General features: G+C 47.8%; 1 protein-coding gene across 2 annotated transcripts in view; it reads right to left on the bottom strand.

Annotated features, from left to right (window-relative positions):
- NEURL1B (neuralized E3 ubiquitin protein ligase 1B) overlaps positions 1-18,402 on the bottom strand; it is a 144,912-nt gene that overhangs the window by 25,451 nt on the left and 101,059 nt on the right. The window contains exon 1 of one of the 2 annotated variants that reach the window (XM_075509749.1): positions 10,415-10,548. The exons of the other annotated variant lie outside the window; for it this stretch is intronic. Within the exon in view, the coding sequence (XP_075365864.1) occupies positions 10,415-10,445 (31 nt within the window). The 5' untranslated portion in view covers positions 10,446-10,548. Of the gene's footprint in view, positions 1-10,414; positions 10,549-18,402 lie in introns of those variants that run through there. 2 annotated transcript variants of the gene reach the window in all.

The following is an 18,402-nucleotide window of genomic DNA, read 5'->3' as shown; positions in this document are numbered from 1 at the left end:
ACGACTCAAACTTCCGCTATTGTTCTGCTCAGTAAAATCAGACTCTCCAGACAGCATCTGTCAATCTGATTATTATGTAGTTAAACGAGGGAGAAAAAAAATTGTTCTCTCTCACCTGCAAAAAGCTATCTGTGCCTTGTAATTATTTGCCTTGATAAATTTAATTTACTTGAGTTTTCCCTTCTAGATTTGGCTGGTCAAGTTAAACCATAAAGATTATTCATGGAAAAGCAGCCACAGTTGGTTACTAGGATACAAAAAATCACTTAGTACCTTCCTCCAATGAATAATCCCAGCAGAACACACACAAATTCAATAAATTATGAATTTCTCTTTCTCTCTTACATAAACATTGGGGTTGCAGAGGCATTTCTTGGAACCCTTTAAAATAAATTAGTATCTTAATTACTATGCAATAGCAAAACAAACAGAAGGGATAGCCGAGCCTTGCAGGTGAGCTGCATCCTTTGTCTAGACATGAGAGTTATTTTGGAACAAGGCAGGGTGCAAATGGACAGCGGATTCATTATTGCCAGTATCTATGTGCAGACACTGGTATTTGGCATGCTCACATGCCTTTTCAAAGCGGATAACGTAAGCAGTAGACTAAGCTAATTTAGACGAAGGCATTCTTATTTCAGAAAAAATCTCTCTTCCTGCACAATTCCATGTATACAAAAGGTCTTACATAAAAGCACTTGTTGCCAGATCTCTGAACCTACAAGGTGAAGCGAGAGATAAGTTTTCCTACACAGGGAGGCAGCTGCCAAGCCAGCCCGTACGAGGCCAGCATCCACAGGGCAGCACAACTGCCGCTGCTGATGGGCAAAACAAACGGCAATCAGACTAAGTCTGCCCTGAGCCACTCAGACGTTTTTGGAAACAACACCCAGACTCAGAAGATTGATTTTGGACACTTAACAGCATTTGGTCTTTTTTTTGTGTGTGTGTGTGTGCGCGGTTGTATCTTGCTCTGTCTTTTCCTAGCCCTCATAATATCCCCTAACAACAGCAATCCCCAGGCACGACTCAGTACAGACTGCTGTTCAAGGCTGTGGTATTTAAAGACATGCTATAGGGTCTGTTGGCTGAGATCAGTTTTTATAAACTTTAACCGAGACGGATTTCCTTGAAATTCTGACTTGCGAAGCATCTGTCCTTCTCACCCTCCCCCTTTGATCACATCGGCAGCACAAGCAGTGCTGTTCTGCTGCTGGCAAATCACCCAGAAATTGCTATTTAAGACTCACAAATGAGATGCCAGTGTGAAGATCTGCCTCATACTCTTCAGAGGACATCTCCTTTCCAGGAGAGATCAACCAAAATGCCTGGCGTACTGAACTATCTGAAAGCCTTCTTCCATGCGAGTGCAGGGAAGCTCTGCTGGCATCGAGCCTTCCCTCCCTGCCCACATGGTCTCGATGTTCAACTTTTATTTTTCAGCCCTCTCTGCCAACAAGGCTCTCGTGAAGACCCCGTGCTGTGTCCCCACGTCCCCACAGGCTCGTCCCCAGCCCGTCCTGCACAGGGCTCCATTCACCAGCCAGCCGCAGAGCCCCCCGGGGCACCGTGCTCCAGAGCAAATCCAACGCGATCGTCAGATAAAAGTTGGGCCACTTAAACACTCTCTCCATTGTGTAGCTTGTCCCTGTGAACCATCATATGAAAGTTATCTCTGTTTTCTAAGTCAGCACAATGGCCACCGGACAATATACAGCTCATACTCTTTATCACTAAAAGTGAAGCAACAGCCAGTTCGTAAATTATTTCAGTTTTCATACTTAGAAACCCTCTCACTTTGCAGGACAAAGTAGTCAAGAGTTTTTGATGGCATCCCAAGGAAAGCACTGCCAAAGAACAGCCCCTTAAAGAGGCATTTCTTGGGAACTCCTCTTTGGCAGGAGCCTGCAGGGATTACCTAGCCCACCTTTACCCTCTCGTGGGACCAGCTCTACCAATGCCATTCCTAGCTGATGAAGAACAAACTTGTTCTTTAAGACCTCCAGTGATATAGATATTCCAATTTACCGTACTCTGCCACAGCTTCAGTGTTAACCTGCCTGGCTGCCTTTTGGAGAGCACGTGCTCAGAGGTCCTGGCCCTGTCTCCTCCCAAAAATCCTGTAATCCACTGCACTCTCCTAGCAGCAATTTTGGCCACCGTCAGGACACTAGACCAGACAGATCTCAAGCGCCAAGTGTTTTCTGTTACCAAAAAAGAAAGCTCTATCCAACCATGTCAAGTTCAAGACCCCAAGAAATAGCAATTTCCCCTCATTAGGAATTATGCTTTCAACCTTAGCATCACACTGAGGAGATAACTTTTGAACTCCACTCCGTAAATTACAGAACATGTTAAGCTGAGAAGCTGGTGCCCCGATGAGACCAAAACAGATAACAGGCTGAGAAAAGCTGTTGCCACAGTGCTAGTTATCGCTGAGGAAAGAGAGATAAACCTGAATGAAATTATTTCATTTCTGCTGCCAAATGGGATATTCTATCTTTTATCTTTGGCTTGTCAAGGCAGGGCCTGGCAGATTTAACATTCGAGTTATGGAGGAGGGCAAAAATCAAACAACTTTTTTCCCTGACATTTGGAAACCTGGTGGAAAACTTTCGCTCAGGGAAATTCTCTCTTGACTGACTGTCTTCCCTGTGTTGCTACATGGGCAATGAAAAATAGAGCTTTGCTTTTATGTGGTCTATTTATTTCTCCCACGTAGCTATAAGACATTATGCATCAGGAGTGCAATCACAAGAAACCTGGAGTCACAGATAAATGGATGGTTAAAATAAGAGAATTCCTAAAGTACAAAAGTCTCATTATTATGTAAATATCCACAGTGAAACAAGGAAACCGAGAAAATGAAACCTGTTATATGCAACTACCTAGCTGACAACTCTACAAACACAACTCCATCCATTTTTCTCCCTTCAAAGCATTAGTAGCTCTTAAAAAAAATCCTAAATGTGATTTCCCTGCTGCACTGAAAAGCTTTGAAATGTGCTTAAATGGTTTTTCTTTAAAGATTCTTCCTGTGTAATTCCAGCAGCAAGCGAGAATTCATTTCTTATCTTCTGATTTGATTTCTTTACACCAGTCCTGTTGGTGTAGAAAGGAAAAAAGACATGGTTTTGCTGGAGCAGGGAAAGGGATGGGGCCTGATCCTCTCAGTAGGAGATCTCGGAGCTTCTTCACTGCCAGAGGTCTGAAAGAACTGGGAGAGAAAAAACTCCTGGGTGGAAAGCGAGCCCTGCTTACACAAAGCAGAGGAAGGTATCTCCCTGGACACAGAGGGAAAAACAAATTAACAAGCAAGAAATCACTTTCCCCTCCCTCACTCCTCCCCAAAGCCCCGCTTCAAGTGTTCAGACACCAGAATTTAATGTTCCAGCACTCAGTAATTGAGACAACAGGGCATCCAGGTCTGAAGGGAAAAGCTGGCACAGGTATGCTGAGATACGGCTTTCAACCAGACGTCTCGGTGCCAGTGATTCATGGTTTTTAACATATAGAGGGGAAAAAAAATACAGCCATCGACAACATATGGAACAACCCAGAGTAAACAGCATCTCCTTCCCACCAAGCATGTCCTCCCATGGGCACACATCTTATCTAAGGGACCATCGGGAAGGGACTGCCCCAGTTAATGCCTCTGGGGAGTCCTGCTTATTTGCAGCAGGCAAAAAGGTGGGATGGGGAGGTCTTCAGAGAGGTGGTAGAACCTCACAACCTAAGGGCACTGGGGCCATCAAATAGACATATGGACCACTGACGCAGGTCAGTCCCCTCCAGGACACAGCACATCAGTGGTGCCAAGGGCAAGGGTGGAGAAGCTGCCTAAATGAGAAGACAGAACAAAGTATGGAAATGCTTCTATAGCAAAACTTCCTCCAGCTGCCGCAGACAGAAAAGCCTCCCCAAGATGTGCCATGGAGCCACGTCCCTTCCAACAACCCTTTGGGCTCCCACCTCCTTCTGCGCTTGTCGGAAATGTGCCCTCTGGGTAAAGTCTGGAGAATGGTTCAGCAGCCAAGCTCTATTTTGATGCCAGGAAGCCCCAAATGAGCGTGTGGCCGAGGAGCTCATTAGGAGCAGGGAAGGTGCACGTTGTGAGTCAGCCGTGCGGTCTGGCTGCCGTGGCAAGAAGCAGCAGCAGGCATGGGATGCCAAACTGCTCTGGGCACAAGAAAGGAGACAAACAAAGGAGGTAAGACAGATGGAAATACAAAGAGAAGAGATGGAGGAGATGGCACACACCTTCTCCATAAGGAAACTTGGATGGGATCTGACACATGTTTTAGGGGATCACACCTGGCCTCATCCCATCTTGCAGCTCATGAAGCCACCCCAGCAAGCGAGGTCCTGCTCCTGGTTTCTCGCTAGCTCTCTCCCTGCCTGGATCAGCAGATTTGTTTCCCTGCTTCTCTCCTGAACCCACCACATCCATCACGGTGACATGCACACCCCACCTTAGGAAAGCCTGCTCTTATTTTAGCTGCAAACCCGCACAGATAGGCTCTGTAAACAGTGGGATGATGATGAGAAAGAAAATGTTTCCTTTCAAGGCAAACTGTGCAGTAGGACACTGACTGTCCAAAAGTGCAACTCTGAAATTCAGTGAGCTTGAATACTAAATCCACTGGAGCTAACGAGGACCAAGGTGCTTATTTGCATTCCTAATTGAAAAGCCGCTGAATGTGATACGCAAGGAGGATCCTTACTAGAATGGGAAGAGAAGCATGGCGTAAGCTTCAAGGTGACTCATCCTTTTCATGTCAAGTCAACATTAGTGCCTGCACATTCAAACTTGACTGCCTGAAGTTAAACACCTTAAACACACTTAAGCACCTCCATAGGCTGTCAAATTATAACGTGCCGGGAAGCAGCAATTTCCTTTGCCTGCGGTGTGGGCTCTCTAAGAGTTTTGCCTACACACACAGATTTAGGGGTGTGATTTTAAGCATCTACAGTAGGGTCAGATGGTGACACACAGGTCCTTCTGACCTGTGGCAATTGTCTAGAGAAATAAAAGGGGAAAAGTGCTGTTTGCCAGATATCCTACTTCTTAGTAAAGCAATTCCCCTCTAAAGCGTAAACAATAAAATAGCAGAGAGGGCACCTGCCCAGCACTATCCAGTGTTAGAGTGGAGAGCAACAAAAAGCTCTCGCTTTAATGACACACTTGGCAACGTGCTGTGTGTGTCTGACAGCACATCGGCCATGGGGCATGACACACAGCTCCACTTAGCACCGTCTTGATAGGCGATGCCTTCCTGGATTGAAGTACAGTTGTTTCTCCAGTCTCAACAGCCGACATGCCAATGGTAGCACTGAATTAATCATGCCAGTTGGCTGCAGCACATTTTTGGGTATGTGCTGTGTGAGGCTGGTTAAAGATAGTCCTCAGTATACGATCAACCTGTTCCAGCTCTAAATCACAGTGAGGGCTGAACAGTTTCACAGGTTTCCTTCTGAAGAGTGGAAAAGCAGAAAGCTACAAAAGAAGCAGTGAATTAATCTGTTTTCTGCACTTCTGTGACCTTCTTCCTGGAGATGCTTCATGCCTGCATGTTAATTAATTAACTCTCGTATACCCGTGTGAGCCAAACAGTGCTTCCTACCTCTCTTACATACAAAGCAAGACTATGATAAAGCCACTTGCTCAAAGGTCACACAGGGAGTCAGCAGCAAAATCAATGATGGACTCTAAAAACCTCAACTCCTGGTCTAAAAGAGGCAGGAAATCAGGCAAAATAGGGCTGTTATTGAGGCAGGATTAACACCTGTAATCACAGAGTTGAACCAAACCCAAACCAAAAACTGGTCTGAACAGGTACCTTTTTCACTCAAACCAGAACAACCTGAAGTGTTATTTTGTAGTTTTGTTGGAGTCAGACTGGAACCAAACCAAATTACTGAACTAATTCCCTGCTCGCAGTACCAAGAACTCCTCCTACAGTGTATCACTAGCAGCTAAAGGGGGAGGAGGGACCAGAGCACGAATCTACACAAAAATGCCCCCTGAAGCTGAGATTTTAGCCCCTGGAAAAGGCAGAGAGATCTTTTCCCACTACGTGGTCTTTGCTACTCATTTCTTACAAAAGAAGCGTGTATATTATGATAACAGGCGTCAGTATTTTAAAAAGGATACACAGAAACATCATCTTTTACCCACAAGCTATAAATTCCTGCTGCCCTACTGTAACCAGGACCCTCTGACCATCATCGTCTTGCAAAAATGGGAGCATCAGCCTGGTGAAGGGCTAAACTTGGGATTTCTGGCTTGCTGAGAAAGGGTTAATTATTAGAAGCATTTTTCTTAAGAATACAAAATAATTTCTTGAAAATAAGAAATTGAAGCCACTTCTGCCAGAACAAGCCCCATTCTCCTTTGTGTTTACCAGACACAAATGCCACTCATACTTGGTATTCCTTGCAGTTGTGAGGAAGGCTGTGGGAGAAGCACTGCAATCAGATCCCAGTCGGATTCTTAAAAGGGAATTTGGCTCCTTTGTTAAATACCAATGACCCTATTTGGGCCAGGATCAACAACTGGATCCCAACTGGAAAGTTCTTTACTCGTGCTTCGGCCAGCGAGTGTCTCCTGCCTGCCCTGCCCACCCTGCCTGCCCTGCCCACCCGCGGCAGCAGCTGTCCACGCTCACCCCACCACCACGAGCCGCCGTGCGCTGCAAGGACGCTTGCTGCCTGCCCGACTCTCCTAGATGTTCCTCACTATTTCCTGCACCTTGCAGCTCCATGTAAGGGCTTTGCCGGGTCAGGGGAATTTTAACCTCTCCTAGCCCACCAGTCCTCAAGAACCACTGGGCTCCCTGCATCTTCAGGGGAGGCTTCATGCCCCCATCCGGCTACTAGCCATTTTCTGAGCCCCATTCAAAGTGTCTGCCAAGGAAAGCAATCAGCACGGAGAAATTAGCACCATCCACGACGTTGGGGTGCGGATGTGCACTGCTTGCTGCCTCGCTCACTGGTGAGTTAACTCAAGAGAGCAACTCCTCTGCGGAGCACCACAGGTAAGAGCAGCCACAAAGCCATAAAGCCTGATGTCGGTATGCGACCCATCCACCACCAACATCCGCACGGCCTCCCGGCCCGCTCTGCAGGTCAGGACAAGTTCCGCCCATTGGCTGCAATGCTGCACACCTAGTTTATCACCTGTAGGAGACAGAAAAACGGCGTGCCTCAATAATAAAGAATTCACTCTTGCCTAACCACCTGACTGCAAATTGTCTCAAACAATGGGCAGCGGTACAGGGAGGGAGGCAAGAAAGTATCGACATCCAAGCGTAAATTCCCACACTGCACTGGAGATGCAGTGGGAGATTCTCCCAGTGGAGATGCAGGAAGGGTCGGCAACGGGCTAGTGCCGAGTGGCGGCGGCCAGAACCACAGAGGAGCCCGACGGCGAGGAGGTCCACGCACCCCTCCGAGGTCAGGCCAGCCGTGGAGGCAACCGTCCTGCTGGAGGAATGTGTCATGTATCATTTAGCTGTCATCTAGATAAGAGCGATTTCCACCACCACCTCAGGACCGTTGTTAAGCGTATCTGACACATCTCAGCTCTTTTCCATTCAAATGCCTCCTCAACCGGTTCAAATATAGAAGCTGCCTTTCATTAGCCCTAACCTATTACTCATTTCAATACCACTCTGGTTAGAAACCTCGCTGTTAATTTGACAAAGCCTTCATCCGTTGTGTGTTAACCATTAGATACTTGGCAAACACAAGTTTTCCAAGCTCCCGATACAAATTTCGCCGGCACCGATAGCGTGTGCTCTTGTATCATTGCATGGAAATGTAGAGAGAAAGGGTGAGGCTGTGCAAGGATTTAAAGATGCAACAAGCACAGAAAACATATTTGAACAAATTTAGGTATAAAAATGAGTTGAACTGCATTCAATAGGATTTAAAATTGAATTCCACTATTTGAGAAGAGTATTTCCATTTCTATATAAAACCTGAATTGTGGTTTGTTCAGCTTTTCCAGGAGCCAAATGATGAAGGTCCCTCCACATTTCCTCTACATTTGATCAGAATGGAAAGACATTTTCCACCTTCAGTTATTGATGGTGAATGAAATTACAAAAGGGGAACAACATCTGTAGGCTTCTACAGTCAATTGATTTAACACAACAGGTAGGCAAATTTTAGTTTGGGAGTGTTCTGGTTTGGGGTTTTTTTTTTACTAAATAAACTACTACAGCCCCTGGGACAGGGGAGAGCAATTCCTCTGTTAGTTAAAACGAGAGTGAAAATGCATTGCTCAGTCTGCCAGGGTGAAGAAAGAGGTGCATTTTGGACAAAGAAGAGGAAAGACTTAATTCTGATTGATTATCTTTGAGTAATTCTAAACAGTCATAGCATTTATAAATAGGATTTCATCCAATGATGCAGTCTTCTGGAAAAACTTTGTAATTTTCAAAAGGACTGTTCCAAGAACAGTTCTAAACCTGCTTCCCTCCGTAATGCCATTTGGATAAAGAAAGACAAACAATGCATCCGAGCACATCAATATGAAAAATTGCTGAATTGTGTCCAACTTGACAAAATACATTTATAAACTGCCAAATTGCAAACATCCAAAATCTCTTCTGCAGCCACAGGTTAACAGCTTCTTTTGACTGTCATTACTCTGTAAAAACTGGACACAGCTGAATTTGGGGAAAAGACACATTTTCAGCATCTTCCAACATATTAGCAAATGGTGTTCAAGTGTCCTGCGTGTTTTTGCCTTGCGCAATTTGACAAATGTTTGCAAATGGACTATCCCCCGCAAAGCAATCCTTACAGACAGTCCCCACCTGGCAGGACAGGACGGAGATTTTCTAGGCCACCAGAACAATGTTAGAGTTGGGAGGTCTACATAAATCAAGTCTTCAGTTTTTTCCATCAAACTTTTCCTCTTTCTTAATGACTTCTTTTAAAAGCACCGCTAGGAACTCTTTAATCCCAGAAATGCGGTACAACTGATGTCATCCCTTTTTTTAAATTCACGTGTGTAAGGCTGTGCATATGAAGACTGCTCAGGAGAGACTGTTCTAGCAATAGGCAGAACGGCTGATACAACTCTCAGCCTTCTGGAACAGAGCTCACAGCTAGATCCCACGTCCCAGCAGGTACAGATATTTTTTCTTTGGGAAGTTCTAGCCTTACCGAGGTAACCTCCCCTGACCCAAGGACATTTCCCTGGCTCTCCCAGGTTTTTTGCATGTGCCCCTTGACGTTGCCTCTAGCTGAAAAGCCGACCCACAAAATGAATGTTTGCCAAGGTCATGCACGCCTTACAATACCTTTATTTGCCAGCTGGTGATGTATATTAAAAAAAGAAAACTTCCTTATTGTGAAAGGAGCTAATTTCCCATTTAAATGTAATAGAGAATGAGAAGAGATGCAACTAGAAATCTAATCACAGGTTCATAGCTCAACCACAAGCCTAGCAGCTTTCTTTTGTACCTTGAAGGTCCCAAGCACCCTCTCTTTGCAAAGACAATATATGGCACATCCAAATGCAAATCTATTCCTCTCTTTATTTCTATATTCAGCTCCCTGGCTGATTACAGGGAGGCATGTGTGTGTGTTCAATAGGTCCTCCTGCTTCTTTAAATAAGTTTAATAATACCCTTTTTATTTATGGGAGCCCAAAGTACAAAGGATGCAACGCAGGAGCTCTGCGAGAGCAGAAAAGAAAAGAAAAGAAAAGCAAACTAGCTGAAGATACAGACTGGCAAGGGCTCAGTAATTCAATACTGTTGATTCTATAAAGACCAACTGCTTTTATTATGCACCGATTCTCTGAGGAGGAAAAAGCCCCACAATTATGAACTTGCAAAGGAAAAGAACCTGTACACATCTCATGTAAGAGCCGAATTCGCTAAAAAGGCAGTTGAAAACCAAGGCAGTCTACCAAACATTTCAGACCTGCTTTCAAATAGTTTTTCTCTGGTGACTCTGAACAACTAACCTCTCTTCCCGTTAAAAAGTTGTATTTTTTAAAAAAAGAAGGGGAAACGAAAAAGCAAGCCCCTAAAAGGATTCGACTGAAAGGCTGGGGATCACTGCTTCAGCTGCCAGAACAGCTCCACTTCACCCGCTTTTGTCGCTCTCACATGGGCGAATCTGCACCCCGCCGCTTAAGCATCACCGCCCCGGTGCCCGTCGCGGCGGGGACCATTACCACTAATAGCAATAAAAGATCTTTTGAAATATTCGGCTTATCCCGGGCCGCTCCGCAGCGGCGCGGGGCTCGGACCCGGCGGCGGCACAGCCCGCCCGCCCGCCCCGGCTCGCCCGCAGCATCTCCCGGGACGGGACGCGCCCACCGCCCCGCAGCCCCCCGCGGGGCAGCGCAGCCCCCCGCGCCCCGCCGCCGCCCCGCTTCCCCCGCCGGTACCTGCCAGGGTCTTGTGCACCGTGTTGCCCATCGCTCCGCTCGGCGGCGCGGCGGAGCCCGGGGCGGCCCGGCGTCCGCAGGGCCATGGACAGCGCCCGCCTCCCGCTGCCGCGCTCCGCGCCCAGCCGCGCCGCCCCCCGCGCCGCGCCGCGCCCCGCCCCGGCCCGCCCCGCCCCGCCGCGCCCGCCCCCGGCCGAGCCGCCGCGGGGCCCGGGACGCCGCTGCCCGCCTCGCCGCCCCTCCCCCGGCCGGTGCCGTTCCGGGACCCCTGGGGCTGCGCGGCCGCCGAGCCCGCCCCGGCAGCGGCCGCGCTCCGCCCTGCGCGGGGTCGTGACGGGGGTGAGAAACGACGGCGAAAACCGGCCGGCATCTGTTGCAGGAGCTGCCAGCCGGGGCTTTGGGTAAACACCGGCCCGGCTCGTTCCGAGAGGGCCCACCGACCCCAGGAAACTACTTTTTGCCTCTCTCCCTTAGAAGAAAAAAATATTCTTTCCGCCTTAGAAAAAACCGGTTTGGAGAGCAGGAGGGCATGGCTGGCAGTTGCAGCTTTATCCTCAGGACAGCCCTTGCTATCAGCAAAACCTTCCCAGAGGGTACGAGCTGCATTGGGAAACGCTGGGAGTCGATAAACCCCAGCTCTTTTCCCCTCCGTGCCATTTACTTACGAGGTGACCTTGGATGAGCCACTTTGCATCTCAGTGACACGGCTTCCCCATCTGGGAATTGAGGGTATTAGCAGGAGTGTCGTGTTGGCAAATTCGTTATTAGTTTGAAGCACACCGATACCATGGTGACGAAGGACACCTCAGCCGACAGCCTGAAGTGCAGTATTGACAAGATTTGCCTCACAATTTCTCTCTCTTCCGATCTCAGACGTAAAAGCGTGTTTATAGCCCCATTAGAGAAGAGCAAGGGCTTCCTTCTTCTTCCTGGTCACGCTTGTGCTGCTGAGGGGTGATGCTGCCAAGCCTTTCTTCTCTGAGGCTGTTTTCTTAGTTTTAAGAATGGAGAAATGGGAGGATCGGAGCTACAAAACATGCTGCAACCAGCATATGGGGCTGATGCCACGGTGCATAGTGTTTGGGAAAATCCACCGTGTCCCTTAGCAGGAGTCACGTCCTTGGACTATCACAGGTCCAGGGACACAAAAAAAGTGGAAAGAGGGGGAGAGGCAAGCACCAGTAGCTCAATGGCCTGGCAGAGATCAGGCTCTGATCTATTGTAGGGAAGCTAAAATAACAAGCCTTTAATCCTTAGGTCACGTTGAACAGGTCAAGTATGGCTCAGGAGATGCGAGGGGACAGAAAAACCTGATTTCCAGTATTTTTTGCCATCGTATGGATTTGTTAAAAATGGGATTATCGAATGAGACACCAGCAGCTGTTCTTAAAAGCGCTTGCACCCGTCTGCTGTCGTCTTAGGTTAGCATATGTCTCCCACTGCCTTTGGTGCCCTGAGCTGTAAACCACACGCAGGACCTGTCAGAGGGCAGGAGCCAGCGCACTGAAGCACAGTGCTGCCCTTCAGGGAGAAGGGGAGGGAGCAAAGTCATCCTGCTTACACAGAGGGGAAAGTCCTTGTTTCACTAGACAGCGGGGAATGGGAGGCTTTGGCTAATCCCAGCCGGTTTCCCTCAGCGGGGAGTGGTAGTTGTTATTTTAGGGTTTAAATGAGCTTTAAAAAGCCAGAGGCGGCAGAGGGGTTCTCCACAGCTGGGTCTCTGCGGCTGCCTGGGGGCTGCCAGGGCGGCTCATGTGCGTGCCATGCGTGGGCTGTGTGCCACCTCCCCGGGGGCTGCCCGGGAGACGCGCCGCGTCCCTCCTTCCACGGTCCGACCACACCAGCCCAGAGACGGTCGCTGCCTTTCCCAAGGGTGTTCCAGCCCTTCCTCCTTCCCAAAAACGAGGTAAAAATAGAAGACAATAAAATGGAAATGCACATCCTTAGGACACAGAGGCAGCCTCCAGGAATGCAATCAACGCTCCTACTTCTTGGCATTGTAAAAATGTAGAGTTTGTTAAAAGAACCCGCTTCACACAATGCAAAACAATAAGCACGAGAAATAGTGCAGTGAGGATGACTTCACCCTCCCCAGAAACCACACTGAGAAACTGCAAGAGAACCAGAAAACGACACTGAGCGGGGACTGAAAGGCAGTGCAAAGTCACTGCTCAGCCTGGAGAAATGCAGAAAGGAAACCAGCTGTCCCGAGCAAGGAACCACAAATGAAAGCTCATTAGTATGTTAAAATCCTTTCCGCTCCAGCAAGTTTTGATAACTATTGATAACACACTTCAGTAACTTCTTCTGTAAGCCTGACAGATGGCTGCTCCTCTGAAGCAATCCCCTTCCCTCTCTCACCCTGATTTTGATCAAGGGACAGGATGACCTGCATGTGCGTGTCATTTGCTTTGGTATCTGCATTTTCACTTATGGCTATAAAATAGTAATATCACCCTAAGCTCCTTCCTGGTATTTTTTATGACTAGATCTTAAACCATTTTGCAGACACCCTGAGTGATATTATCCTTATTTCATAGGTGATGAAACTGAGGTACAAAGAACCCAGGAGACACGAACAAGGTCACCCCGTCGGCCATCAGCAGCCTCGGAGCAGAGGAGCCACAAAACACTTACTGTGTTGGATCCAGCTCACAGGACCGGAGACTTTTAGCCATGTGCACTGTACTGCTGCCTCTCCCTCTGCGTTTTCTGTGTCCTGTCGTCCGTGTGTCGTCCCCCCCCCCCCCCAATTCATCTCAGTGGGATCAGTGGAGTAAGATCAGGGTAATACCATGCAAGGGAAAAAGTCTCTGAAAGGCGTTCTGTATTACACTGATGTCAGACATCTACTTCCCAGCTCACTTTAATCACCTCTAAACCTTACTGTGCGTGGATGTGTACCCAGGCCTTTAAAACTGGGACAAAAAAGAAAAGCGAGACAAATTTCTTTCTGAATCAAAAATGTGATGAATTCCACCTGAGGTCTGTCACAGACAGGGACATGATGCAGACCCTCCTATACCCATGTATACAGGCCAGACCTCTCACGAGAGGGTATGGGCTGTACTGAACTGTTACCAGGCCCATAAACACACTCCTATAAATGTAATGTTTCTGGAGATGCAAATAGCTTATAAAGAACAGCTAAGTTTCCACTGATTGATACAAGCCTGCGGTGTAACTTCAAATGGGTTGCATCGTCTGTGTAAATCCCTTGGGGGCTTGAGTTTTGGGGGATAAAAGACATTATGAGATGTAGGGTATCACCACTAGCAGCTGCCATTCTTGTTTATCTAACAGATGGCAGTAAATAATGACAGACTCATATCTTTCAGCAACAGTGAGATAAAACACTGTAAAATCTGTCTGTCTTTCCCCTTCAGGGCAGCAAGCCCTCCCGCGCTTGAGCAGAGCAATCTCCCCCGATCCCCGATTACAGCTGCGCCGCCGGGTGCACCTTCCCTGGCCGCAGAGCAAGGCTGCAGTTGCCCCTGCTGCTGGCTGCTTCCCAGCAAGCACTGGTTTTGCTTTTCCACTCTCAAACTGGCCAGTTCTGTCTTGGTCACAGCTGAGCTCCACTGAAAACCTGTGGACCTCCCTAAATCTCTGTCTTTTACCAAAGGCCAGATTGCTGCCTGCAGACGTTTCCCTCCAGAGCTGTGTATAACCCTGCTCCACAGCCTGGGGGCTGTCAGCTCTCACCCCGGTTTCACACCCCTGCACCTTCAGTTCTTCTTTTTTTTCTTTTCTCTGCAACTCTAAATCTGAGTAGACGCTTGGAGTATCCATTTCTCTTTCAGCACCATCTGTCTGGAGCTCTGAGACTGTCCGAACCACTTCCACTTCCATCACATCTCACCTTGAAACCTCCCTTTCCCTCCCCTACTTAGCAGGAGCTCCCTGGGAATTCTCAGAGACTGCAGACAAAAGATACCCTGGAAAAATACGTGAGTCGACTGTACGAGCCTACGATGCTCTTCCAGCATGCAAATACTACCATGTCTAAAAGAGTACAGTTACTCGTGAGATGCACATCAGTGAGATATAATACATCTTCTTCAACAGGTTCATATCCAGCATGGATGCACCAAGCAGTATCACGGAATTAATTCCTTCCTACTGACACATGCACAGCAAAGAGCTCGTTTCTGTAGCTGTGCTGAATGCTGCTACGTGCTTCCCCCTATAGAAGTCACGCTCCCACCGGCACCTTGTGTTTCCTTTACTCATCCTACTGGCTGAAGTGACTGTCCAGGAGAGAGCAGATTAGACTGATAAAAGCAAATGTTACTTGTCTCACAACTTCCCAGCCTCCACACCTCGCCGATGGAAGGAGAGTACTAATAAGCCTCGCTCCTACTTGGAGAGGAGAAAAAAAAAAAAAAGCTGTTCCCTGAATTCCCATAATACACATTTAAAGAGGTATTTGTTTAGGAGGGATGCATGTACGGAGCGTCCTCCAGCACCACGCAAAGCCATCCTGCCACCCACGCCTTCCAGCTGCTGAAAGCAATTACTTTCCTCCCCTCCTCTCAGCACTAGCACAGGATGCGCCGGGTCTCCACAGGTCATGCACAGAAACTGGTTTTTACTTTCTTTTTTTTTTTCCTGTAAGAAATCAAGGGAAGCAGGAGCTTCCAGCGCAACAGTAGGAAAATCTTCCAAAGAGCTTCTTGAACTGGCCTTGACTGTGCAGCAATTGAAGCTGCTTCCTGATCCGAGTCCTTACTGCCTGCTGGAGATTTGGCAGCCGTGAGGCTAATTTACCCAAAGCTGGGGAGATTAAACCACATTTTCTGGGAGATAGGGTGGAATGGTGTTGGGCCAGAAGCGACCCATGGGATCTGATGCAGACAGGGAAATGCAACCTGCAGAGATGGACTGGTCCCATGGTCAAGCAAGACCTTTGTGGCTTCAAAGAAGCAGTGACCATCTGCCCTGACCACACTTCTGTATTCCAAGCGCAGCAAGTGGCTATGACATGCGCCAGCTATGCAGTGTATGGAAAAGTAATCTCTGATGAGATGCCAGACCAACTCTCAGCCGGAGAATGTGTGGGCATTCCTGGCAAAAAGGACTCCGTGATGGATTCCTCAGCCGCAAGGAATTACAGCCCAGGCAGAAAGAGGAAAAGGAAATGGTGAAACCACAGTGCAGCAAAACGCAGTTCGCTGTTATTCGCACAAGCCACATCTCAAATGGCTTTAGTAAGTATAATAACACAGTCCCCAAATGGCAGTAGAGGCAGTCACGAAGGGCAGAAGCTGGGGTTGCAGCGAGGATGACAAGGCTGCGGGGAGGAGGAAGGAGAGTGGAGCCAGCAGAGAGGAGACATCAACGGGAGGCTTGGTGAAAGCATCTCTTTCTGGAAAGAGTGTGGTTGGGCTGATTGTTCTGCCATGTTATTATTTACTTTACATAAACAGCACTTTCTCTCCAGAGAACCCAAAAGCACCACCTTGGGTTGCTTCCCACCCTTTCCATAGGGCATGGGGAGAAGAGGGGCTTCTGGCAATGACCAAACCCAGGTCTGACCCTGCAGCCCCAGAGGCACCAGCACTGCTGGGAGATGCTCCATCTGCAAGTCCCAGACGAATGCCCTTTCCTTCGGTGGGGGTGGAGGGTGGGTTGGGCCCATGTAAGGAAGAATTTCCAATTTAGAAACAGAGACAGTTCCTATTATTGTTAGTGGAATGTCAGCATCTCTGGTCCCAAGCACCACTGTCAACAAACAGGCTCACAAATGCTCCTTCAGCATCAGCCAAAATAAAATCCATGAAAGCATCTATAACTCAGCATTCACTACACACATAACAAGCTCTCCTTTTTCTTTTTAAATCCAGTCTTGTCCACATAATTTTAACATAAAGGAACTGGTTGTGGGCTGTGTTATCAAATGAGTCATCATTTTATGTGACAGTGTAATATGATTTAGAGAATTCTTGGCACACCAGTATGGATTATGCATTATAATCTCTTAATTTGGACTGTTAGTGCTGTGCGGCAGTGACTGGAGCGGGACGGAAGCAGCAGGCTATCTGAATTACCGTCCTAGCTCTGCTCCTGCTTTGCTTTGTGACCTCCACAAATTAGTTACCCTCCTTCTGCCTTACTTCCTTCATCTGCAAAGCAGAAACACGCCTGTGTCTTACAGCAGGGTTAGCTAATGTTCGCCCAGGAGATCTGAAGAACATTACATAAGTGCAAATTATTATTTTAATAAGGGAAGAAAAGCAGAAGGATTTTGTTTTGGATGCAACACGCTGATCTTCGGAAATACTATCAGAACTACCAGGACACAGTCTCTGGGTGCTGTATACCAGTCACAAGCTAATTGGAGCTAATGAATGATTTTCAGAAACACCAGGAATAGGAAGTGCTAACAGGAAACCTAGAGATTTGCAAACTGGGACTCTTCAGAAAATGAGCATAATTTCTGATAAACATTGATATGCAGAAGATAAATAAGAATCCTTGAGAAAATCCCCCTCCCATCCCCCAAATATTGGATGGTAATGTAGTCTCGACAAGCAACATTGGGTCAACAGCCCTGGAACTGAGATCAGCTATCATCTCCTGATGGGGGAACCCAGGCAGGGGCAGCTGAAGGAGGACCTGCCACCTCCAGGGACAGGAGCTGCGTTTGGCAGGTAGGGTGATGAGGGATTAGGATGATGAGCAGCCACCCTGGAGGAAATGGAAGTGCGTGTGAATCGGGAGCTGTGGACACTCGTCCACTTCAGGCTGGACTAAAAGTACCAGAGTCCGTTTACCCAGTCCCACTCGTCAGAGCGGAAAAGTTTGGGATCAGAGTGTGCTCGGGAGATCCAAATAAACAAATCCAGAGCCTAACATCTGCAACTGTTACTCCTGACCCCCCTAAGCTTTCCATCCCCTCTGCTTTTGGTAAGTATAAACTGGCCCATATTTAGCAAAGGGTCATTAGGCAGGGAGGAGACTGGGTACCCATTTCCACAGCTATCCCATTCCCTTGGGCTCGCTGCCTTCTGAGTCCATGAAGTCTGGCTTCGTCTGCACCGTTCAGTGCAGTCCCCTGGTCTGGTATTAGCAAGGAGCAGTGTTTCTACAGGCAAGGAGGGTGCATTTTATGAGACACAAATACTACGTGAAGAATTTGGGGAGATGGAAAAATCCTCCCCAAAGAGAAGAAGAAACCTATCCAGAAGAAATGAAAAAACCATGATCTATGTTTGCTGGCAGGAGAGTTTCTTCTGAGTTCTTTGAAAAGCAGCATGTTGCTGCCAAGGCAAATCTGTCAGAATTGGGATGCATCTGGGGTAGATAACTGGCCTTTCCTGGGGCTGACTAAAGACCAAGTTTTTCCTAGTAAAGGAAGAGAGGTCGCTGTGACAGACGAAGCAGGCAGACAGCAATGGGTGGCCTCTGGGAGCTCTTTGGGGAAGGGATGACAAGCGAGAAACACAAACATAGGACGTCTGCTCATGCTTTGAGCTCTCTCACCTGTTACTCATTTCCCCAGACAGGGCAATGACTGAACAGCCACTTTTAAATGCAGTAGCTATTTTACATCTTAGGAGCTCATGGGAAAAAAAACCCAAACCAAAGCAAACCCCACATATACTACCTCTAATGCCTTCTGAACATAGGACCAACTTCTTAAGTCTCTATTTAGGAATTATTCTCTTGAAATGAAATAGGAAGAGGAGGAAAAGGGATGGAGGGATACTGGATAGCACAGAAAACTATCAAGAAAAAAACCATCTCTCACGTCTTGCTCGACCTTCCCAATCTTTTCACGCATATTGTAGCAAAAGAGAGTTGACCCTTGACGGCTTGTAGTTCATTTCTAAGTGGGAAGCTCTATGCCCAGGGGATGCTCGTGCTGCCGCACCAGCTATCCAGGCACAAAGCTGTTGCCTGATGGGCTGTGGGGGAACTCTGCACGGGCCAGAGGCAGAGCGCAGCCCACAAAACCCCGCACGGTCCAGCCTCTGCTCGGCTGG

Source organism: Mycteria americana, chromosome 8 (assembly GCF_035582795.1).
Source record: "Mycteria americana isolate JAX WOST 10 ecotype Jacksonville Zoo and Gardens chromosome 8, USCA_MyAme_1.0, whole genome shotgun sequence".
In the NCBI taxonomy this organism is placed as follows: Eukaryota; Metazoa; Chordata; class Aves; order Ciconiiformes; family Ciconiidae; genus Mycteria; species Mycteria americana.
The sequence above is the reverse complement of the archived record's forward strand: the minus strand, read 5'-3'. Positions and strand labels throughout refer to the sequence as shown.